At 64.8% G+C, this 22,785-nt stretch overlaps 4 protein-coding genes across 5 annotated transcripts; 1 reads left to right on the forward strand and 3 right to left on the reverse strand.

The window, feature by feature from the left end:
- Positions 1–3: 3 nt before the first annotated feature.
- On the reverse strand, positions 4–1,033 carry VAMP8 (vesicle associated membrane protein 8). Its single transcript, XM_058820317.1, has 3 exons — positions 977–1,033; positions 525–704; positions 4–215 (listed from the first exon to the last, which is right to left on the reverse strand). The coding sequence occupies exons 1-3, from the start codon at positions 977–979 to the stop codon at positions 72–74; spliced, it is 327 nt and encodes a 108-aa protein (XP_058676300.1). The 5' UTR covers positions 980–1,033; the 3' UTR covers positions 4–71.
- GGCX (gamma-glutamyl carboxylase) lies at positions 978–8,326 on the forward strand. The gene is made up of 15 exons (XM_058820094.1): positions 978–984; positions 1,447–1,668; positions 2,065–2,223; positions 2,517–2,682; positions 3,026–3,104; positions 3,169–3,275; positions 3,712–3,875; positions 4,348–4,607; positions 4,812–4,943; positions 5,178–5,329; positions 5,793–5,962; positions 6,073–6,203; positions 6,307–6,454; positions 7,171–7,360; positions 7,440–8,326. The coding sequence occupies exons 1-15, from the start codon at positions 978–980 to the stop codon at positions 7,594–7,596; spliced, it is 2,244 nt and encodes a 747-aa protein (XP_058676077.1). The 3' UTR covers positions 7,597–8,326.
- Positions 8,022–12,900, reverse strand: MAT2A (methionine adenosyltransferase 2A). The gene is made up of 9 exons (XM_058820311.1): positions 12,749–12,900; positions 11,318–11,395; positions 11,118–11,240; positions 10,927–11,039; positions 10,703–10,846; positions 10,404–10,622; positions 9,976–10,158; positions 9,756–9,889; positions 8,022–9,417 (listed from the first exon to the last, which is right to left on the reverse strand). Exons 1-9 carry the CDS (start codon positions 12,837–12,839, stop codon positions 9,315–9,317), a joined length of 1,188 nt encoding a protein of 395 aa, XP_058676294.1. The 5' UTR covers positions 12,840–12,900; the 3' UTR covers positions 8,022–9,314.
- Positions 12,901–14,111: 1,211 nt separating this feature from the next.
- On the reverse strand, positions 14,112–18,588 carry LOC131568309 (histone H2A.V). 2 transcript variants are annotated; one of them, XM_058820313.1, is made up of 5 exons: positions 18,400–18,588; positions 15,681–15,758; positions 14,952–15,065; positions 14,751–14,880; positions 14,112–14,430 (listed from the first exon to the last, which is right to left on the reverse strand). In XM_058820313.1, the coding sequence occupies exons 1-5, from the start codon at positions 18,586–18,588 to the stop codon at positions 14,369–14,371; spliced, it is 573 nt and encodes a 190-aa protein (XP_058676296.1). In that variant the 3' UTR covers positions 14,112–14,368. The 2 variants fall into 2 exon arrangements, with proteins under 2 accessions (XP_058676296.1, XP_058676295.1); XM_058820312.1 differs by lacking the exon at positions 18,400–18,588 and adding an exon at positions 15,949–16,094.
- Positions 18,589–22,785: the final 4,197 nt, after the last annotated feature.

A 22,785-nucleotide genomic window follows, 5' to 3' on the forward strand; every position in this document is an offset into this window, starting at 1 on the left:
CAAGTCCCTCTGGCTCTCCCCTGTCTGTATTTGTGCCCTGTGGTGGCCATGTCCCCGTGGGGACGGTGGCTTTAGGTGGGGATGGTGCCGGTGGCCAGGAGGATGATGAGGACGAGGACGATGACGCCCACGAGGCCGAGGATGATGAGCAGCTTCACGTTCTTCCACCAGTAGCGCCGGGCCATCTTCTGCGACGTGGTGCGGAAATGCTCCGACTGCGGGGACAGGGCTCAGGGACCTGGGGACAGCCTTGACCCCCTGGGGACACCCATGCCACGCTGGAGAACCCAAATCCCATGCAAGGGACAGCCCTTGGCCCCTGGGGACACCTCTGTCACCTGGGCACCCCAGCTGCCACCCCAGGGACATCGGCTGAGCTCCTGAGGGCAGCCCTGCCACCCTGGGGACAATCCTGCCCACCGTGGTGACATGGTACCCAATGCAGGTACCCCATGCCCACCCTGGTGACCCCCTGCCCACCCTGGTGGCCCCGTGCCCCCCTGGTGCCCCCCGTGCCCCCTCACCGTGGCCTCCAGGTCCTGGCTCTTGCTGTGCAGCTGCTCCAGGTTCTCGCCGCGGGCCAGGATCCTCTCCAGGTTCTGGCTCATGATGGTGGTGACCCCCTGCACCTCCTGCTGCAGCGCCCGCACGCGCCCCGAGCCCCCCGCGCCGTCTGCCAGGGGGGCATCCCCCGGGACCCCCGCCTGCGGAACGGGGATGGGCTCAGGGGTACCCCGGGACCCCCGGGACCCCCGGCAGTGACATGGGGCAGGGCTCAGGGACATCCTCGGGACCCCCCACGACACCCCATGAACACCCCACAGACACCCGGGATCACCCCGGCTGCTCCGCCACGCACAACCCGGTGCCCCCGCACCGGCCGCCGGTGACCCCCGGTGCCCCCCGCACTCCCTCCCCGGTGCCCGCCCCGGTGCCCCCCGGTACCCCCCGGTGCCCCCCGGTGCCCCGGACCCACCATGGTCCGTCCGGCCCCGCTCGGCTCCGCTCCGGCGGCGGCCCCGGACCCGCCCCGCCCGCCCGGGGCTTCCGGGAGCGGCGGCGGCGCCGGGGGCGGGCGCGGGGCGGGCCCGGGGCGCGGCGGGGTCAGGGCGGGGTCAGGGCGGGCCGGGGGTCGCGCAGAGCCCGGGGGGGTTCGGGGGCTTTGGGGCGGCCCGGGGGTCCCGGTTCCGGTCCCGGTTCGGGGGTACGGGGGGTGGCGCTTAACGGGGGAGAAGGGGCGGAGTTTAACAGGGTGTGGTCCTGTTGCCCCGCCCTCCTCGCCGCTGATTGGCTGCCGCGGCCGTCACGTGCGGGGGGCGGGGCGGGGCCGTGGCGATGGCGGCGGCGGCGGCGGGTGCGGAGCGGGGCGGGGCGGGGGGCGCGGGACCCCCGGGATCACCGGGACCCCCCGTGACCCCCGACCCCTGACCTGTGACCCCCCGGCAGGCCCGGCGCGGCGGCGGCGGCCGGAGCGGGGGGAGGCGGCGGCGGAGCCCCCCCCGAGCCCCACCGGGACCCCCAAATCCCCCGGAACCGGCACCGGGCCCGGGCCGGCGCGGCGGCTGCTGGGGTTCGAGCTGCGGGAGCTGACGCGCTGGCACCGCTTCGTGCGGCTGCTGCACCGGCCGCAGGACCCCGCCGCGCTCGGCGCTTTCCGCGCCGCCTTCGGTCAGCGGGGGCCGGCACCGGGGGGGAACCGGGCTGGGACCGACCGGGAGGGCCGGAGGTGCTTCGGGGGCACGGGGAGACCGGGGGATGGAGGGACCGAGGGGCTCTGAGGGGCACCGGGACAGGGGGACCGCGCACGGGGGGACACCGGGGGGCACCGGGGAGCACCGGGGAAACGGAGCGAGCAGGGGCTCGGAGAGACCGGGAGAGCTCGGGGGATGGGGCTCGGGGCCGGGATCCGGGGGTCCCCCATCCCCGGGGCCGGCGGTGTCCGGCCGTGACACGTCAGCACCGGAGCAAAGGTCCGGCGATGTCCGGGCGGGAGGAGCGGTCAGTGACCGAGTGCCCGCGGACCGGGCGCCCGCTGACCGCCGTTCCCGTGCCCGCCGTGCCCAGGGCTGCTGATGGCGCTGGACGTGCCGCAGGAGCGCGGGCTGGGCCACCTGGACCAGCGGTACCTGGACGGGCTGGAGGTGTGCCGCTTCCCCCTGCTGCCCTTCCTGGCGCCGCTGCCCCTGGACTGGATGTACCTGCTCTACACCGTCATGTTCCTCGGTACCGGCACCGGGGAAACCGGGGGCGAACGGGGCAGGAATGGGGGGAACGGGGGTGGGAATGGGGGGGAACAGGGGGGGAAATGGGGGTGGGAATGGGGCAGGGATGGGGATGGCACTGGGGCAGGAACGGGGGTGGGATGGGGACAGGAATGGGGATGGCACTGGGGTGGAATGGGCGTGGGATGGGTGCTGGGACTGGCAGGGGAGTGGAGGGAGGCTGGGGACAGGCAGCAGGAGGGGACAGGGGGCACTCTGGGGACAGGGGACACACCGGGCGCCCTGTGCCCGCAGGAGCCCTGGGCATCATGCTGGGCTGCTGCTACCGGCTGAGCTGCGTGGCGTTCCTGTGCCCATACTGGTACCTGCTGCTGCTGGACAAAACCTCCTGGAACAACCACTCCTACCTCTACGGGCTGCTGGGCTTCCAGCTGGCACTGCTGGGCGCCGACCGCTACGGGTGGGCACCGGGGGGCACGGGCACTGACCGGTACGGGTGGGCACCGGGGGGCTGCAGGGGCACAGGGGATCCCAGGAGCAGCAGGGTGCTGACAGGGGGCTGGGGTTCCCATGGGGTGGCACAGCTCCTGGGGTCCCCTGTGGCATTGGGGTGGCACAGCTCCTGGTGTCCCCGCGGTGCTGTGTCCCCAGGAGACGTCCCTGTGCCTCTGTGCACCCACCTGGTGGGACGGGTCCTGCTGCCAGGCCTGGCTCTGTGTCCCAGCGTGTGCCCAGGGCTGTGGCAGTGGTGGCACACTGGGGACAGTGACAGTGTCCCCCTGTGTCCCCCCGTGTCCCCCCAGCTCCGTGGACGGGCTGTTCCGGCCCCAGAAGCGCAACGCCCACGTGCCGCTGTGGAACTACGCCCTGCTGCGTGCCCAGGTGGGTGTCCCTGCCCGAGACCCCCCCGGGAGCCCCCCAGGACCCCCTGACCGTGCCCCTCCAGGTGTTCATCGTGTACTTCATCGCGGGGCTCAAGAAGCTGGACGCTGACTGGGTCGGGGGCTTCTCCATGGGGACCCTGGCCCGGCATTGGCTCTTTGCACCCTTCAGGTCAGGCCAGGGCAGGGCAGGGGCCAGGGGGGCGAGGGGTGAGGATGAGGAGGGTGAAGGGGGTCAATGAGGGTGTGGTAGAATTGAGGGGTCCAAGGTGAGGATGGGGAGGGGGTGATGGGGAGGGGATGAGGATGAAGGTGGGGCTGGGCTGGGAGATGGGATGGGATCAATGGGATGGGAATGGGATAGGATGGGATGGGATCAGTGGGATAGGTTTTGGAGAGTTATGGGGTTGGAGGATGAGGTTAAGGAGGTTTGATGATGATGATGATGATGGGGAAGGGAGGGGGTCTGCAGGCCTGTGTTAGGATGGGATGAGTACAGGGGAACGGGTTTGGGTTGAGGATGAGGAGTGTGACGGTGATGGGACGGGCTGAGGAGGAGGAGGGTGAGGCTGGGGCGGGGCCGATGCCGAGGAAGGCTCCGTGGCCAGGCTGGTGCTGTCGGAGGAGCTGACCAGCCGGCTCGTGGTGCACGGCGGCGGGCTGGTGCTCGACCTCTCCGCCGGGTTCCTGCTCTTCTTCGACGCCACGCGGCCCCTGGCCCTCGTCTTCGTCACCTACTTCCACTGCATGAACTCGCAGCTCTTCAGCATCGGTGAGGGGGAAAGGCACCCCCAGACCCCCCCTGTGTGCCCAGGGCACCCCCAGACCCACCCAGTGTGCCCAGGGCACCCCCAGAGCATCTCCAACCTGGACATGGCACCCCTGGGCAACCCCAGCCAGGCTGATCTCCCCTCCACAGCCCTCAAACGTCCTCAATGCTAAACAGGGGTGCCCAGAGACCCCAAAACACCCTGGCCCTGTGCAGGGATCACCCCCAATCCTAAACAGGGGTGCCCAGAGACCCCAAAACACCCTGGCCCTGTGCAGGGATCCCCCCCAATCCTAAACAGGGGTGCCCAGAGACCCCAAAACACCCTGGCCCTGTGCAGGGATCCCCCCCAATCTTAAACAGGGGTGCCCAGAGACCCCAAAACACCCTGGCCCTGTGCAGGGACCCCCCCCCAGTCCCAGCCAGGGGCACCGCCAGCCCCGGGTGCAATGTCCCCCTAATTGTCCCCCCCCAGGGATGTTCTCCTACACCATGCTGGCCACCAACGGGCTCTTCTGCCGGCCCGAGTGGCCCCGGGGGCTCGTGGCCCGCTGCCCCCCCCGGCTGCAGGCCTGGCTGCCCAGCACGGAGCCCCCCCAGCCCAGCCCCGACTGCCACTACGGGGGGAGGAGAGCCCGGGGGGGCCTTCGGCCTCGCCAGCACCTGGCTGCGGCCTTCACCATCCTCTACGTGCTGGAGCAGCTCTTCCTGCCCTACTCGCACTTCATCACCCAGGTGGGCACGGGGAGGCACTGGGGAGGATGAGGAGGAGTTTGGGAGGCACAGGAGGGGACTGGGGCATGTGGAGAGGATTTGGGGGGCAGTTTGGGGAATGGAGGGGCATTTAGGGTATGGTGGTGGGTTTGGGGTCCCTGTCCCCTCCCTGTCCCCCAGGGTGGGGACAGCACTGTGCTCTGTGACCCACCCATGTCTCCCCAGGGCTACAACAACTGGACCAACGGGCTCTACGGCTACTCGTGGGACATGATGGTGCACTCCCGCTTCCACCAGCACGTCAAGATCACCTACAGGGACGGGCTCACCGGGGAGGTGGGCTACCTCAAGCCAGGGGTGAGTGACCCCCAGAGCTCCCAGACGCGGGGGCTTCCCCCGTGGGCCTCAGTTTCCTTCATCCCTCATTTTCCCCCTGTGCCTCTGTCTCCCCATCACTCATGGAACCCCTGAGCCTCGTTTATTCCTATTCTTCATTTCCCCCATCCCTCATTCCCCTATGCCTCAGTTTCTCCATGCCACTGCCCCACGCCTCAGTGTCCCCGTGCCTCAGTTTCCCCTCCGTTTCCCCAGGCGTTCACGCAGAGCCGGCGCTGGCGGGACCACGCCGACATGCTGAAGCAGTACTCGGCCTGCCTGAGCCGGCTGCTGCCGCGCTACAACGTCAGCCAGCCCCAGATCTACTTCGACGTCTGGGTGTCCATCAACGAGCGCTTCCAGCAGAGGTGCCACGCACGGGGGACAGGGGACACAGGGATATGGGAAACCAGCAGATATGGGAAACCAGCAGATATGGGGGACAGGGCACACAGGGACATGGGAAACCAGCAGATATGGGGGACAGGGGACACAGGGATATGGGAAACCAGCAGATATGGGGGACAGGGGACACAGGGATATGGGAAACCAGCAGATATGGGGGACAGGGGACACAGGGACATGGCGGACAGGACTCGTCGCTGGGTCTGGGCTGGGAGCTGTGGGTGCTGCTGCTCCTTTCAGCTGAGGTTGGGGTGGACACAGGGTTTGGCGGAACACAGGGACACATGGGGGTGCCACAAGGGGGTGGCTTGTCCCCACAGCTGTTGTGGGCCCCATGTGCTCTCAAGGTTCCCTGTGCCATGAGCACTGTCACTGCCAGCAGTGGTTTGGGGGCACTGCAGGGTTTTGAGCCCTGGTCCCCCTCAGGCTCGTGGACCCTCGAGTGGACCTGGTGCGCGCCCCCTGGTCCCCCTGGACCCCCACGCCGTGGCTGCTGCCCCTGCTCGTGGATCTGTCGCCGTGGCGCCAGCGGCTGCAGGAGCTGGAGGCGCAGCTGGACGGACACACGGACACCGTGTTCATCGCTGACTTCCCCGGTGCGGCCCGGGGCTCCCGGGGGTGGGGGTACAGGGGTCACGGGGGGGTCACGGGGGGCACAGAGGGGTCCAGGATTTGGGGTGGGGGTACAGAGCCAGCTGTGTCACAGGCCTGCACCTGGAGAACTTTGTGAGCGAGGACCTGGGCAACACGAGCCTGCGGGTGCTGAAGGGGCAGGTGCTGGTGGAGCTGGTGGAGCAGCAGCAGAACCACTCCCTGCAGGAGGGGCAGGGCATGCAGGTGAGGGGCAGGGCATGCAGGTGAGGGGCAGGGCATGCAGGTGAGGCTGGCGGTTCCCCGGGTGGGTTTTGGGGTGCCCGGGGGTGCTGACAGCCCGTTCCAGCTGCCAGCAGGGCAGTACCACAAGGTGCACACGGTGTCCCCGGAGCCCTCGTGCTACATGTACCTGTATGTGAACACCACGGCGATGGAGCTGGAGCAGAACCTGACGCGGCTGCAGGAGCTGCGGGAGCGCGTGCGCAACGGCACCGGTGAGACCCCCAAACACCCGGTGGTGGGCGCTCCTGGGACCCCCAGACACGGCGGGCAGGGCACCCCTGGGACCCCCTAACACCCAGCCCTGGGCTCCCCTGGCTCCTCACACCTGGGAAACTCAAAATCCTTGAGGCCTTGCTTCCTGGGCCCCCAAAATCCCCATCACATCACACCCGGGGTAGCACTGGGGGACCCCAAAAGCTCCATCAGCTCAGCCCCTGGTGAGCAGTGGGCTGAGGGGATCACGGAAGACCCCAGTCACTGTCACAGGGCTGGGGGGGACAGCAGAGTCCCCAAACTGCAGTCCCCTCATTCTCTGGTGAGCCATAGCGTGGGAGGATGACAGGGACAGCCAGTCCCTGCCACTGGGCTGGGGGATCACGGGCACGCCATAACCCACACCCCAGCACTGACCTGGGGGGATCACGGGCACCCCATAACCCACACCCCAGCACTGACCTGGGGGGATCACGGGCACCCCATAACCCACACCCAGCACTGGCCTGGGGGGATCACGGGCACCCCATAACCCACACCCAGCACTGGCCTGGGGGGATCACGGGCACCCCATAACCCACACCCAGCACTGGCCTGGGGGGATCACGGGCACCCCATAACCCACACCCCAGCACTGGCCTGGGGGGATCACGGACACGCCGGTGCTGAGCTGGGGGGTCGCAGACAGCCCCCAACCCCACCGCCGTGCCCCCAGAGCAGGCCCCGCTGCCCCCCGAGCTGCGGCCGCTGCTGGGGGAGCCGCTGCCCGCGGGGGCGCCCCTGGACCCGCTCGTGTCGCTGTTCCTGCGGCGGGAGCGGCGCCAGCAGCGCCGGGAGCGCGAGTCCAGCCTGGCCCAGCGCCTGCGCCGCTTCCTCCGCAGGAAGTTCTTCCTCTTCCGCCGCAGGTCAGCCCCAGAGCCCCCCCCGTCCCCCGGTGTCCCCGTGGTGTCCCCGGTGCCCACCGTGCCCACCGTGTCCCCGCAGTGCCCTGATGACAATGATTGCCCTGCGGAACCTGGCGCTGGGCCGCCCGGCCCCGGAGCGCCTGGCACAGGAGGTGGCCTTCGCCAGCTGGCGCGGCGAGGAGGAGGAGGCTCGGCCCGAGAGCGACGGGGGCGCCCCGAGGGGCCCCGAGCTCTGAACACCCCAAATAAATGCAGTTTTGTAAGCCAGAAATCCTCCCGTGCCTCAGTTTCCCCCGGTGCCCCGGATTCTCCCCATAACTGCTTTCCTGCCCTGGGCATTCCCACTGTGCCCCTTTCCTTTCATCTCTCAGCCACATTCCCTTCCTGGTTCTCCATCCCATCTCCCCCGTACCCCAATTCCCCCAAGCTCATTTCCCCATTCCCATTATCTCCCCAAACCCCAATTTCCCCCATACCTGTTGCCCCAATGCTCATTGCTGACTTGAACTCCACTTCCCCACCCCATTCCCCCCATTCCAGCACCTGTTCCCACACACGCTTTCTCCCCATCTCCTCCCCAAATCCCACTTTCCCTTGCACCCCAATTTCTCCATCCCCAGCGCCTCAGCTGCCCCCGAGTCCCCCACACACTCGCGGTGGCTCCGTCTAACCCATCGCTTTTATTGAGATTCTTTTTCTTTTTGAGTTCATTTTTGGATTCAGTGGATCAAAACATTCGGACGAAACCTCCCGAAAATAGTAAAACCAAGAAAACAAAAAAACCAACAAACCAAAAATCTCCTCCAGGGCAGGGAAAGCCGCCGCTGCCCCCCCCCAAGGCACTCTGGGGGCCGGAGCCCGGGCGGGCAGTAAACAAGCCGGCTTCTCTGTACCACACCGGCCACGGCGCCGCGCCCGGGCACCCCCGGCGCTCCAACAAACCCAATCCCGCCCCGTTTCACCCCAAAGCGCTGGGGGCAGGGCGGGGGGAGGGCAGGGGAGGGGAAGGGGGGGCTTTCGTGGGGGATCAGGAGCTGCCGGCTGAGCGCGGGGGCTTCTCTGTACTCACGCCCCCGCCTCGGCGCACAATAAATACACCAAACCTTCAAGTATCAAGCGCCAAATGCCCCCCCTTGCCCCCCAAAATCCGGACAAAGTTTGGGGGGTGGAGGGGTTGTGCAGTTGGGGAGTTGTTTCAGCTTTTGGATTAAAACCCCAAAAAACAAAAAAAAAAGAAAAAGAATGTAAAATGTTTTCCTCTGGTACCGAACCCTCAGGGGGGGTTTGGGGGTCTGTTTTAGCGTGTCCCCCCCGAAATGTGCATTTTTGGAACAAAAAAAGGTTAAAAATGAGGGTTAAGAACCAAACCCAGCACCAGCGAGGTCCCAGGGGCGTGGGGAGGTGGAATGGGAAGTGTGTTCCCCACCAGCGGGACTGGGGGAGCCAAAATGAGAATCCTCCCAGTGGAATGGGGACCGTGGGGGGACACAGGGGGAGCCAGAACAGGGGGCTGTGCGTCCCCCCCTGCAGCAGGATGGGGGGGACTGCGGGAGCCAAAACGGGGGGTCCCCCTGATGTAGTGGAATTTGGGAAAAAGAGGAGTGATAAAATGGAGCATCCTCCCACACCAGGACTGCTGGGACCCAAATCGGGGTGGCCCTTGCCACAGTGGGGGCACGGGGAGGGTGAGAGAGGGCACTTGGGCCTTTTTCCCCATCTCACAGCTCGGAGTGAAGAGACATTTGTTAAAAACCATCCAGAGGGAATTGGGGGGGGACACGAGGGGGGCTCCAGGAGAGGCACGTGGTCCCCACACAACCAAAACGATGGTGAGAGACAATGGGGGGGCCGGGGAGCCTGGGGGGGGCCGGGAGCTCTTCCCCCAGAGCCCACGGGCTTCTCTGTAACCTACGCCCGCGGGAGTGGGGGGAAAAGCCCTAACAATGCTCTTTTCTCAGTATTTTAGTTTCTTGGGCACTTCCCAAGGGAAACTGTCCCTACCAAAGTGGCCATAGGCTGCGGTCCTCTGATAGAGGGGCTTCTTCAGATCCAGATCCCTGGAATACACAATTCCCGACTCAGTGAGGCTGCCCCGGGCTCCTGCCTTCGCCCCTTCCTTCCCTGCCTGGCCGGGGGTTCCGCAGCGGCGCCTCCGCCCCCTCCCCGCCCCGCGGGGCGGTTGGAGCTTCCCGGGCCGCGCCCCCGGGGCTCCGGAGCCGGGGAAGCTCCAAGCGCTCGGCTCCGGCGGATACTTACCCCGTCCGCGCCCCGAGCGCGCCTTCTCCGTCCGGCCGAGCGGCTCCGCGCCGGGTCCAGGCGCCAGGCGGTCCCCGGGCTGCTCCGGGAGGGACCCCCGCCCGCCCCGCCCCCCGGCACAGCCCCCCGCGCCCGTTACCTGACGATGACCCCGGGGCGCAGGTCGAAGTTCTTCTTGACGATCTCCAGCAGCTCGCGCTCGCTCTTCTGCGAGGTGCCGTAGTGGAAGATGGAGATGGACAAGGGGTGCGAGACCCCGATGGCGTAGGACACCTGCGGGGGGGATGTGGGGCTGTGGGTGAGGCCAGCCCCCAGAGGCCGAGAGGGGGGATTGGCACCCGCACAGAACCAGCACCCACCTGGACCAGCACCCTGCGGCACAGCCCGGCCTTCACCAGCGACTTGGCCACCCAGCGCGCGGCGTAGGCGGCCGAGCGATCCACCTTGGTGTAGTCCTTGCCCGAGAAGGCGCCGCCGCCGTGCGCGCCCCAGCCCCCGTACGTGTCCACGATGATCTTGCGGCCGGTGAGCCCCGCGTCACCCTGGGGGACAGGGACAGCAGCGTCACAACCCTGGTGTGGCACCAGTGTCATCCATCACCGAGCCGTGAGCACTGTCGTGTTACTGCTGCCGCCATAACCATGCCACTTCTGCGCCATTCTCACTGCCATTGAAACTGCCACCACTGGGCCACCCTAAGTATCACCATGCTGTCACCAGCTCTCAGCACCACACCATCACCGTGCCACCACCACCAGCACAGTGTCACTGCTGCCCCGGGCTGCACCTGGGGCCCGCCGATGACGAAGCGGCCGCTGGGCTGCAGGTGGTAGATGGTGTCATCGTCCAAGTACTTCGGGGGCACCACGGCCTTGATGACCTTTTCCTTGAGGGCGTCACGCATCTCGTCCAGGCACACGTCCTCGTCGTGCTGCACCGAGATGACGATGGTGTGCACCCGGATGGGGATCACGGCCCCGCGGTCCTGCATGTACTGCACCGTCACCTGTGGGGACACCACACCAATCAGAGGCCAAGCGGGGACACGGGGCTGCCCGGGGCTCTGCGGAGCCACCGGTGCCTCACCTGTGTCTTGGAGTCGGGGCGCAGCCAGGGCAGGGCTCCGCTGCGGCGCAGCTCGGCCAGCTTGGCGTTGAGCTTGTGTGCCAGGACGATGGTCAGGGGCATGCACTCCTCCGTCTCGTCCGTGGCGTAGCCAAACATCAGCCCCTGCGGCACAGGGACAAGGGGGTCACGCCACGCCCAGCCCTGGTCACTCCACAGGGAGCCCACGGCGGCCCCGGGCTCACCTGGTCACCAGCACCGATGTCTTCCTCGCTGCGGTCCAGGTGCACGCCCTGGGCGATGTCCGGGGACTGCTGCTCCAGGGCCACCAGCACGTTGCACGTCTTGTAGTCAAACCCTGAGGGGACAAAAGGAGCTCGGGTGAGCCCGGTGCCAGCCCGCGCTGTCGCCGAGGCCGTGGCAGCCCGGGACACACCTTTGGAGGAGTCATCATAGCCGATGTGCCGGATGGTGTCCCGCACCACCTTCTGGTAGTCCACGTTGGCCCGCGAGGTGATCTCCCCCGCCAGCAGGATCATCCCGGTTTTGGCCACCGTCTCTGAAGGGACAAGGGTGACGTCAGCGTGTTGTCACCTCCACGTCACCCAGTGGCTGTGCCCTGGTGCCCTTACTCACCACAGGCCACCTTGGCATCAGGATCCTGCTTGAGGTGGGCATCCAGGACAGCGTCGCTGATCTGGTCACAGATTTTATCTGGGGACACGGAGAGCAGGAGGCGTCACGGCGGCGTGGGACAGCCCAACACAGCACAGCCCTTCCTTCCGGAGCCTCCAGCACGGGGATCAGAGCCCCATGAGCCAGGAGCCCCCCAGGGCGCACACAGCCCTCTCCTTGTCCCCAGTCTGGAATTCCAGCCATGTCCCAGTTAAGCTCCAGCTCCAACTAAGGCTGAGCCCTGTAGCACCGCTGAGGGGATCAGACCCGTGTGCCAGCTTCCCAAATCCGCAGCACGCCAGCTCCCAGCAGCTCTGCCTCCAGCCAAAGCTGCTCCAGCCATACCCCACCAGACACCAGCTCCCTCCTGCTCCCGGGGGGTTCGTGTGGGTGCGGGGTGTCCCAAGGGCCACCCGTGTCCCCGGGACTGCGGGTGTCCTTGGCAGCGACCTTCCGGGCAGGATCTGGGCGAGGACAAGGCAGCGCCCCGCTGGGCAGGGGGAGGAGGATGCCCCGGATGCTTTTTGGTGGGAAAGAGGGAGGAATCGGATCTCAGAGCCTCGTCCCTCAGGCAGCGTGGGGAGAGCCCCAGAGCAGGCAAAGGTTGTGCCATGGGGTTGGGGGTGCTGGAGCCAGAAAGAGCAGAGCTGTGGGGCGCTGTGGGGCCCGAGTGGGATCCGGAGCTGATGGGAACTCGGGGGCTGCTCAGCGTGCTCTGGGTGCCCGAGTGCCTGGAGCGGAGAGGGTTTAGGAGTTCTGGGTGCGCCCGAACAGCGGGCACTGGGCGTTGGCAGCCGCCTCCGCAGATTAACGGTCATGTGCCCCGAAACGGCGAGGACAAAGACTGGGAGAGACCGGCACCGGCTGGTACCGAGCTTGGGGGGCTCCAACCACCGCCCCGCTGCAGCGGGAGGGCACATCCGGGGAGACCCACGGCACTTCACCACCGGCCGGGCGGCACCGTCGGGGGACGTGGGGCGGGCCGAGGGCGGCCCTCCGTGGGGTGCGAGTGTGTGGGGCTCACCGGACATGTGTTACCGCCGCCATCCGCGCGGGGACGGGGCCCACGGGGTGCGGGGGCACCGGGAGCTGCTTAGTCACGGCTGAGTCACGGCGGCACCGGCTCCCCCCCCGCCCCCCGTGTCCCGCCCCACGCGGGCCGCACGTGCGCGCCGGGCCCGCAATGCGGCGAGCGCGCGCCCGCCTCACACTGCGCGCGCGCCCGCCCGCGTCACCGCCCGCCCGCCCCCCCGGCCCACCCTCATTCCCCTCCATCCTCATCCTCACTTCCTTCACCTTCATCTTCATCATCATCATCCTCCTCCTCTCCCCCTCCCGCCCCCGGCCGCGCCTGCGCGATCGCCGCCCCGCCCAGCCCCGCTCGGCCCGCACCTGGGTGCCCCTCGCCCACGGATTCGGAGGTGAAGAGGAAGGTGCCCTCCTCGATGAAAACCTCGTGGAAACCGTTCAGTTGCCCGTTCATGGCGGCGCGATGGGCGGCGACAGGCGAAAGGGGAGAACACAGGACCAGCAGAACCCGAACGCGGCAGCGATGGACTGAACGCGGCCCCTACCGCGCCGCCTCTAGTTATAGCCTCCTCGCTCCGCCCCGCTGCTGCTCTAGCCAATGGCGAGCGTCATACGGGCCACGGGGGCGGAGGGCCAGAACCACTGCAGTCGGGCAGGGGGAGCACGTTACGTAACGCGGAGCTTGAAATCAATCTCCGGGGCAGCCCCTAGCGCCCCACTGCCAGCCGGGCACTTACCGCAGTTAAACCACCAGTTAGGCCTTCTCCTCTGCCCCGCATGGCGCAATGGTGCGGTCGGACACCGAGGCCCCCGCCGTACTCCCCCGTGGTATCCGCATGGTGCCTCCCGCGCGGCCCGGCAGCTCGAGGCGCGCGGCGGCGCACGCATGCGCCCGGCGATGGCATGGAGCGCGCATGCGCAGTGCTCGGCCCGCGGGCAGGGAGGACGGCCCCGCCTCCGGCCGCCGCCATCTTGCGCAGACCGGCGTCGCCATTGTGCGACCTCGGGCCCGCCGGCACCGACCCCGGCCCGGCCCGGCCCCTGCCCCCGTCACAGCCGGTCCCGCGGCTACCCCAGGCGCTGCGGTGCGGCGGGGCGCGCCTGAGCCCGGGCACGGCCCTTATGGTGCCCTCGGCCGTCAGGGCCACTTGACGCCTGATGCAACCGGCGCCCGATGTTGCCAGTGCAGGAGCCGGCCCGGCTGCGGCTGCCCCCGCCACCGCCTCCAGGCCCGGCCCGAAGCGCCCCCGTATGCAGCTGCTACATCCGGGGCTCGGTGCGAGCTTGGGCAGGACCCACGTGGGTAGGACAGAGGGACAGCCAGGACTGACAGAGCCTGGCACAGACTGACTGACAGACAGACAGACGGCCCGGAGGGATGGAGATGTGGCCCCCACACAGCCAGACCTGTCTGACAAACACGCACATCCCATTCGCTGCCCGCTGGCACCCCCAAGCCCAGGGACAGACGGACACACAGACACCATTCAGATGGGCCGGAGGGACACACAAACGCTCCTGTGTTAGGCCAGGACAGACAGACACCTCCATGGCTGGACAGACGGACAGAGCCGGCCATGTGCTCCCGGGAGGCGGGGCCTTGCGGCACGCCCCACCCACCGCATATTTGCATAGTGGGCGGTGCCTGTCCCTCTTCAGTACCGGGGAGGTCACGAAGCCCCCTCCGAAAGCCCCACTCCCCTCCCACCACTGGAGACAGTCTGGATTTTTGTAAAAAATGGTTTATGGGTTCCATTTTTGTATAAAACGCGGGGGCGGCCGAGCCACTCGCCCACCCCCAGCTGCCGCCCCACAGCCCGCGGTGTGTCCTACTCAGAATCTAAACCCATCCCAATGCTTCCTCTACAGTCAATCCTCTATGCTCTTCCCTTCAACTATTCCTTAAAAAAATCCCTCGTGTCCCCGAGATGTTCCTGTGCCCAGGTACAGTACAATGACGGGGGATCCGGTGCCGTGCTCCCTCTACGCCGTTTTCTGCTGTCCCTTCTTTCCAATCAGAGACTTGTGGATGTGAGGAATGACACCTGCAGAGAGAGGGGAGGAGAAATCCTGTGAACCCACCTGCAGAGTTCTTAACAAACTCCAAAAAACTCTCAACTCCCCATTTTGTGAACGTCAAGCAGATCCCCCTCAGTGTGAATCCAGGGAAGCAGCGAGCCCAGGTGCTTATGCCAAATTCCTGTTAAATTCCCCTCCTTGCCCAAATCCTTGTCTGGTTTCCCCCGTTCCCTCCCTGCCCCAGTCCCTGTCTGGTTTCCCCCGTTCCCTCCCTGCCCCAGTCCCTGTCTGGTTTCCCCCGTTCCCTCCCTGCCCCATATCCCCCCCAGCAGGGAGCCAGCCCCACCTCCTCCGGCGATGGTGGCTTTGATCAGCGAGTCGAGCTCCTCATCGCCGCGGATGGCCAGCTGCAGGTGCCGGGGCGTGATCCGCTTCACTTTGAGATCCTTGGACGCGTTCCCGGCCAGCTCCAGCACCTGCGGGAGGGCGGGAGTGGGTGGCAGTGCCGGGCAGGGGCCGCAGGGGCTGCACAGGGAGGGGGCCCTACCTCGGCCGTCAGGTACTCGAGGATGGCCGCGCTGTACACGGCTGCCGTGGCGCCCACGCGCCCGTGGCTGGTGGTCCGAGTCTTCAGGTGCCTGTGGATGCGGCCCACGGGGAACTGGGGGCAATTAGCAACCTCGTTAACAGCCACAGCCCCCACGGTGTGCATATTTACACCCTGCATGGCTGATGTGGGCTGCAACTCTCCAAACAGATCACTAGCCAATTTATTTATTACTAGTTAATAGCTACTATTAACATATGTTATAGTAACACATGATATGGTTATGATATATATTGACATATTTTTATTATATATATTTATGATATATATGTATCTCATAAAATATAATTTACTAAAATGTATGTAAGTGTATATGTGTATATACGTTATATCTTGTATAGCATAAAATAATTGTATTTTAATTATAATAATTATTAATTTAAAATATTATAATGAAATATATAATAAAAACTATTAAAAAGTATATATTGTATAATAATATAAAATATTATATCACTTAAAATTATAATATAAAATATTGTAATATGTAATATTATAATATAAATATTATAATGAATATAATAATATAGCACTTCTCCCAGTTAATCCTCCCAGTCCCTGTGTCCCACACGACAGCAAAACCCCCATGGCTCCATGCCCCTGCCAGTGCCAAACCGCCCTGTTTTTGCCCCAAATCAGAGGCGTGGGTGCCCAGCACCCTGAGCATACCTGCAGCCCGGCCCTCTGGGAGCGCGACACGGCCTTGGCCTTGGCCTTGCCGCTGTCCTTGCCCGCCTTGCCGCCAGCCTGCGGGAGAAAGGGGCCCGTTAATTAATCTAATCAGCCCCTGAATCCAAACAATCTCGTTAATTCTAAGCCAGAGGGACCCGCTGCAGGATAAGCTGGCAGCTCCCTGGCAACTCAGGGCTGCTCGAACCACGCGGATTCAAGGGGATGAACAAGGGAGGGTTTCAGGGTGCAGCAGCTGCTCCCTCACCCAGGCGCTCATCCTGCTGCCACCACTCCCAGTATCTTCCAGAAAATGCCAAATGGGGGGGAAACAGCCCCAAATCCCATTGTTCAGCTGTCTTCCAGTTGTGAGCCCAGTTTGTTTCCAGATTCGATTTCTCCCCACGCTGACACTGGGCAGGACACTGTTCCTGCACATGGGAACGTGAATCCTGTGGGATTTGGGGGTAATTCCCATCCTACTCCAGAGTGGGAAACCACCAGGAGCCCCAGAAATGGTGGCTTTAATGAAAACCACGTTGGGAGGGGTGGAAATGCCAAAGCCCAGTGTTTGGGAGTTGCTGAGTAACAAGGAAGAGAGAACGGGCTCTCCCATCCGCTGCCAGGAAATCCACAGATTTCAGGGACATGGGAAGCCCCTATGACATCATTAATCACTAATGAGAGCTGTTCCTAATGAAGGCGAGAGCTCTGGGTGACGCAGGAAAGCAGAGGGAGCTGCACCCTCCCCGTGGGAAAGACGTCAGCAACCCAAAATCTGCTCCAGGTAAACAAAATCAGGGGTAAGAATCCCCAAACACAAGTTTTCCAGCCCACAGAAAGACAAGGGAGCCTGTAAACACCCTGGATATTCACAATCCCTGTTTTTCTAGAATATATTGATCCCACAATTCCCATCCCCTCTAAAAAGGAGGAATTTTGGCTCATGGTGAGGGAGCTGAAAGGATTCAGACACTCCAGAAGAGCAAGTGGATCACGTTAATCCTTAAAAGAAGATGCTGGTTAACCTGGGAATGTCCAGGATCTGGACAGGTGGGAGTTAACACAAGGTTCAGTTCAAACACTGGAAAATAAATCAGTCACGAGGGGGCATTAATTAATCCCGAGGTGATTAAAGCAAGCAGAGGGGCGAGGCCATGGGGGACCCAGCAAATCCCCTCCGTAGGAGTTACTTTCATCAGGAGAAAACATTGCTGCATCAGGCTGCTGAACTCAAGGGGGGCGTTTTGGGGGTGGATTCGAGGGGTGGGAAGGGAGATCGATGGGAAAGGAAGGGGGAGGCAAGGGGGATTTGTGGATATTTCCTTGCTCCAGGAATAACAAGCAGCTTTGGGAAAAGCACTGCCTGTTCCCTCTGCGGGGACAGACAGCTGTGAATTTCCCACTGCCCCAGCAGGTTTTCCAGCTCGGAGCCGCCTGCCTGAGACATTTTCTCAGTGGGGCTGACTACCAAGAGCAAGAACCCCGAGGTTTGTCCCGATGGGAAGCTCCCCCAGCCCAGGTGGCTCCTGCTTCCTATGGGAGATCACCCCACTCGTGCTGGGAGTGCGGGCTCCTGGATTCCTCCAAACCGAGGGGACAATCCCCAGCAATTCCCTCCTCACCCTCCACCTTGGGACAATCCCTGTGGCATCTCCATCCCTGCTCTCCACCACAGCCCCTCGCTGGGAGCACATTCCCGTGCTAAATCCTCCCTGGCTCTGACCCGCTAGCTTCTTCATGGCAGGCAAACTTGCCTTTTTTTTTTTTTTCTTTTCTTATTGCTTCAAACAGGATAAAACCCCTGCAAGCAGCAACTTCTTATCTCGCGCCGCACATTCCCAGACATCCCCGAGCACAAGTTCTTGGCGGCAGCCGGAGTTGCATAACCCAACGGTGTTTCCATTACCGCGGAGGGACCGGGGCTCTCACCGCCGGCTCTGGAGCCCCCAGGGAACCCCCCGAGCCCCCTGCGGACCCACAGAGCCTCTCCCGTGGAGCTCCGGAGAACGGCAGAACGCCCGCGGCTGCACAGACCCGCCGGAACCCGCTGCGAACCCACGGAACCCGCCCGTGGAACCACGAGCGCTCCCGCTACCCGCGGAACCCCCCCAGCGACCCTGCCGACCCACGGAACCCGTAACCCGCATCCCCCTGCCCGCCCTGGCTGACAGCTCCACACCCGGCTGCTGCCCCCGTTCTCCCTGCGGGCCCACAGGACCGGGGCACCGGGCAGAACGAACCCCCGTTTCTCCCCCCGGCACCGGGCCGTTTCCCCGAGAAGCGGGCTGAGATGTGCCCGTGTAAACCCGGAGGAGGCACCGGGCGGCTGACAGAGCCAGCTTGGGCCCCTCGACCGACGTTTCCCTCACGACAGCCTCTTCCTGCCGTCCAACCGCCCCACAACCGGCACAAACCGCGGCCGAGGAGACCCCGGCCGCCACCGCGCCGCTCTGACAGCGCGGGAGGGCACTGGCGGGGCCGGGCTTGGAGGGCAGCACAAACTCCCTGCCCGGAAACCAGGCGGCAGCGGGCACGGGGCACCGGGGCAGCGCCGGGCCGGACCCAAGGTCACGGACCGGGGCCCGGCCCCCTCCCCCCGCCCGGCCTGCGCTGACAGCGGCGCACACTGGCGGCCCCGCGGGGCCCGGTTCTGCCCGGCCGCGCTGTCCTGGCCGGCCCCCCGAGTCCCGAGCCGCACCGCTGCCTCTGCCCTCACCATGGTACCGCCGCCGTCGTCCGAACCCCAAAGCCACCGCCGCACCCGACCCGCCTCAGGAGCCGCCAGACAATGACCCGCCCGGGCGGGGGCGGCGGGCCGCGCCGCGTCTCCACCAATCACCGCCTCCCATACTAGTTTGAACATCCCGCGGTGCCCAATGGGCGAGCCGCTTCTTTTCTCGTCCATCGCTGGCTCCGCCCAGCGGCTCGTTTAACGGCTGTGTTGCCTTTGCACACGGCACGCAGCGGGGTGAGGGCGGGGCGCGCTCGCGTCGGTGACGTCACCGCCCGGCGAATAGCGATAACGAACGCCGCCATGAGAGGCAGGGTTATAATGATGGACAGCTCACCAAACCAATCGAAAGCGGGTGCTGTTTCCCGCCCATTCCATCGCTCCGCCCCCGGTCGTGTTTGTGTGAGGGAGCCGGGAGGGGGGGCCGGATCGTGAGGGGAGCGCGGGGGTTTGGCGGCTCCGGGGGCTTCGCTCCTCCGGCGCTGCTCGGGGCTGAGAGGGGACACCCGGGCCCGCCGGTGTCTCTGGAACAGTACACAAATAACTCCGCGCTGCCCTGTAGGATGAGTGAGGAGGGCAGCGGTCGTGAGTTAACACGGACCCCGCCGCCCCCGGGCCGGACTGGGGGCTGGGGCGGACCCTGAGAGGCCGGAGGGTCTGTCAGTGGTGACGGCGGTGTGGCCAAGAAAACCAAAAAATCACGGCACTGTCTGGGGGGAAGAGGGCCCCTTTTCCGAGCAAACATGTCACAGCGAATAAAACCTCAGTTCCTCATGACGGGCCCCGTTCAGTGCCGAATGGAACCTCACTGTGGGGCGAGCTGAGCTCGTAAATGGAACCGGGGATTCACCAGCGAGGGTCAGTGCCAGGGCAGCGGCTCGGACCTGGTGGACCCCACACAGGGGAGCCCCGCACAGCACAGCCCTGCCCGGCTGGAGACGGGCCCCGGGCCCCTCAGCCCGGCTGCCCCCGGTGCGGCCGCTGCCCCACGGCCATGGGGTGTCCTGCCGGCCGGGCCTCAGCTTCCCTCCATAGCGGGCGGGGTAGAGAGCCGCGCACCGTGCCCGCTCCTCCTCTCACCGCCGGGGGGCTCCGGTCCCCTCACCCCGCTCCGCCCGGGGGAGGCGGCACCTGTTCCTGCTCCCCCCGGCCGTCCCGGTGCCAGTTTCCCTGCACTGGGCACTGCCGAGGCGGCCCGCGCCCCTCGCTGCAGCTGCCGGGGGGCTCAGGGTGCGCCCACCCCTCATGCCGCAGCTGCCTCCGCACCCCGGGAGCGCCGCACCTGCCCCGGGGTGCAGCAACTGCCGCGGGCTGCGCCCCCCCGGGCTCCATCCAGGGCCCCCCGGCTGTCCGCGGGGCCCCTCCAGCTGTCCCCAGCTCCCCCGATCCCCGGGGCCAGCCGGGGGGGCCGCAGCAGCTGCGGGGTGCGGTGGGGCCGGGGATGGGGCCGGAGGAGCCGCTCCCCGGCCGCGGGGGTACGCGGGCCGCGGGCTCGGCACGGGGAACAGCCGCGGAGCGGGCGGGGGTCGCGGCGGGCCCCGGCGGCGGTGACAGCGATGGCGGTGACGGCGGCTCATGCGCAGGCGGTCCCCGCGTGTCCTCAGATGAGCCCGAGCCCGCAGGGAGCCGCAGCGCGGGGGGCGGCGGCTGCGGCAGCGCCGGCCGGTGGGGACGCGGCACGGGCACGGCGGGGACACGGCACGGCGCCCCGGGCACGGCTCCCTGATGGCACGGCCGTGGGACGGCACACGCACCTGACACGCGGCACGCAGGCGTGTGCGTGGCACGCAACGCTTTCGCATCCGTGCACACACACCTGCCTGAGCCACGGCACACACACCGCACACGGGCCGCGCCAAACCCTGCCAGCCTTACACCCGCACACAGCAGGCAGCCATGTGATGGCACAAATGCCTTACACACACTTTACACACACCCTCCCACAGCAGGCAGCCATGTGATGGCACAATGCCGTATACTCACTTTACACACACCTTACACACGGAGCCGTGTGCTGGCACGCACACCTCACACACACCCACACACACGTTATGCTGTGCACACACCATGAGCTGTGACACACCATGCCTATGCCACACCAAGCCTCCTCCCTCCCCACCGTGCCGGTCCCCAGCTCCCCTGAGCGAGGCGATGCCCTCAGAACAGCCCAGGTTCCGTCTGTGGGGGGCATCCTGCGTGTCCCTGCAATGCCACAGGGTGACCACCCCACCCCTCACCACCAGCTCCACCCTGCAGGGCCCCCCACGGCACCCCCAAGGAGCAAGTCGGGCCCGGGCTGGTTTTCATTCACTTTTCCGCATACTTTATTTGTTACAAACATACAATTCTTTAAATATAGACTGTAAAACTCCATTTGCAAAAATCTGCTACGTCAGGAGTGCTCGGAGCAGGAGGAGTTCGTCGCGTCGGCCTCGTCTGCGCTAGTGGTAACACCCAGGACCTGCCTCCGGCCCCTGGAGCCGCCCCGCCGGCCGCAGGGAAGGGACACGGGGGCCCCGGCCCCCCCGGCCGCCTAAAGTGCAGGTTTGCTTTAGTTTTTGTTTTTCTTTCATTAAAAAAATAACAGGAATAAAACTTTCTTTTTTTTTCTCTTTTCGGCAAAGGGACGTCATGGCGAGCGCTCGGGGAGGGAGGCGGCGCTCCCGGGATCTGCTGCTCCAAGGAGGATCCGCTGCTCGGAGGAGGATCCAACATTCACGGGATCCAGTTCTCAGGGGATCCAACTCTCCGAGGAGGATCTGCTGCTTGGAGAAGACCCCAGCTCGAAGAGGAGGGTCTAGTGTTTGGAGGATCCAACTCTCAGAGGATCGAGCCTGGAGGAGGATCTAGCACTCAGAGAAGGATCTGGTGCTCAGAAGATCCAGCTCTTGGAGGATCCAGTTCTTGAAGGATCCAGCTCTCCAAGGAGGATCGGGCACTCAGAGGATCCAGCTTTCGGAGGATGCCATTCTTGGAGGACCCCGCTGTCAGCGAATGCAGCTCTGGGAGCGCGCGGCTCTCGGAGGAGGATGCAGCGCTCTCCCCAGCAATGCGGTCCCAGCCCGTGGCTGGGCTGCCCCGTGTCTGGAGCCGCTCTCACCGCTGCTCTGAGGCCCGAGCCCTGGGTGGGATGGGGCTGCAGGCCGTGCCGTGCCGTGCTCCTCCCCGGCCGTCCCGCCCGCATCTGGCTGCTCCCGCCAACGCCCAAGCCCGGCAACGCTGGCTCTACCGGCTCCGCGAGGATGAGGAGGGTGAGGGCCTCGCCCTGCAGGAACAGCTGGGAGCATCCACGGAGCCCACACTGGGAATACCTGCTGAGCTCCCTGGTGCACCACCCTGCCTACCCCCAGTGCTCCCTCAGCTGCTCTTTTAAAATCTTTTCCAGTTTTTTTGCGATTTTTTTTCCACATTTTGCTTTTTTTATGAGAGGCCAGTGAGGGTCTGGGTTGGTTTTGTCACCAACAGGAGGAGCCATGGCGTGGCCCCCCAAACCAGCCCCCACTGCTCCCAAATCGCCTGGAAACACGGCAGGAGAATCCAAATTTTCTTTTGTATTTTTTAGGGCAAAAAGAACGGAAGCTGTTTGAACTTGCCCTGGAAGCACCACCCGCTCCAGACCCAGCCATTTGGGGTATTTTCCAGTGGGTTTTGGGGCGCTGTACAAGACTTCCAATATTCTGTCTGTACAGCCATCATCGCGTTCTCCATCAGCCCCTCTGGGGCAGCAAAGCTGGAAGTACCAGGAATTCGGGATATTTTCCCCCCTATTTGTGGTTTAAAAATAAAAATTAAAAAAGAGAAAAAAGCAATTTGCCCATTTTCTACAGAATTCAACCCAAAACCCAACCGAATCTGAGCTATGTACACACAGCCATGTCTATACACACCGAGATGGGAAGGGGGTCAGGGGAGATGCCGGCGTTGTCCCGCTTTCCTGGGAAACTCCCAACGCCTCCTGGGGGGCTCCAAGAGAAAAAATAACCCAAAACTGCCCCCCAAGATCCCCCCCCCATGGCCGCTCCCCTCGCTCCAGCTGGCACCTCAAATCCCCTTTTTCCCCTATTTTATCTCATTTTGGCTGTTTTTCTCCGCCGTCTTCCCCCGACGTGCTCTGCTCTTCCCACCCAAATGGAGCTGTGGGAGGTTGTGTCCATGGATCCAGCGCTTCTCTGGCCAGGAAAGGCTCCCTGGGCCAACGCCGGGAGCTGCTTTTTTGGGTTTATTACTGGATTTAGGTGGTTTTGCCTTGCTTTTTTTTTCCTCTTCCACGTATTTCTAGCCAGCTCCCCAGAGCTGGGCCAGGCCGGCAGCAATTCCGCCGCTCTCCCAGAGTAGAAATAAGGCTAAATCACCGCAATTCAGCCAAAAGAA

The sequence above is a fragment of the Ammospiza caudacuta genome, chromosome 26, assembly GCF_027887145.1.
Source record: "Ammospiza caudacuta isolate bAmmCau1 chromosome 26, bAmmCau1.pri, whole genome shotgun sequence".
Lineage (NCBI taxonomy): Eukaryota > Metazoa > Chordata > Aves > Passeriformes > Passerellidae > Ammospiza > Ammospiza caudacuta.

Bases quoted from the DNA above. Each gene is read 5' to 3' on its own strand.
- GGCX (XM_058820094.1), top strand. The intron at 1,669-2,064 runs GTCAGCGGGGGC...CGCCGTGCCCAG, and splicing joins CGCTTTCCGCGCCGCCTTCG to GGCTGCTGATGGCGCTGGAC. The intron at 5,963-6,072 runs GTGCGGCCCGGG...GCTGTGTCACAG, and splicing joins GTTCATCGCTGACTTCCCCG to GCCTGCACCTGGAGAACTTT.
- MAT2A (XM_058820311.1), bottom strand. From the start codon at position 12,839: ATGAACGGGCAACTGAACGGTTTCCACGAGGTTTTCATCGAGGAGGGC. The intron at 10,847-10,926 runs GTGAGCCCGGGG...CCTGTGCCGCAG, and splicing joins ACATCGGTGCTGGTGACCAG to GGGCTGATGTTTGGCTACGC. The intron at 10,159-10,403 runs GTGCAGCCCGGG...CCTGTCCCCCAG, and splicing joins TCGTCATCGGCGGGCCCCAG to GGTGACGCGGGGCTCACCGG.
- VAMP8 (XM_058820317.1), bottom strand. The intron at 216-524 runs GTGAGGGGGCAC...CTGTCCCCGCAG, and splicing joins GCCAGGACCTGGAGGCCACG to TCGGAGCATTTCCGCACCAC.
- LOC131568309 (XM_058820313.1), bottom strand. From the start codon at position 18,588: ATGGACGAGAAAAGAAGCGGCTCGCCCATTGGGCACCGCGGGATGTTC. The intron at 15,759-18,399 runs GTGAGGGCAGAG...TTTCTCCCGCAG, and splicing joins ACGACGGCGGCGGTACCATG to GCTGGCGGCAAGGCGGGCAA. The intron at 14,881-14,951 runs GTAGGGCCCCCT...GCCCTCCCGCAG, and splicing joins TCGAGTACCTGACGGCCGAG to GTGCTGGAGCTGGCCGGGAA.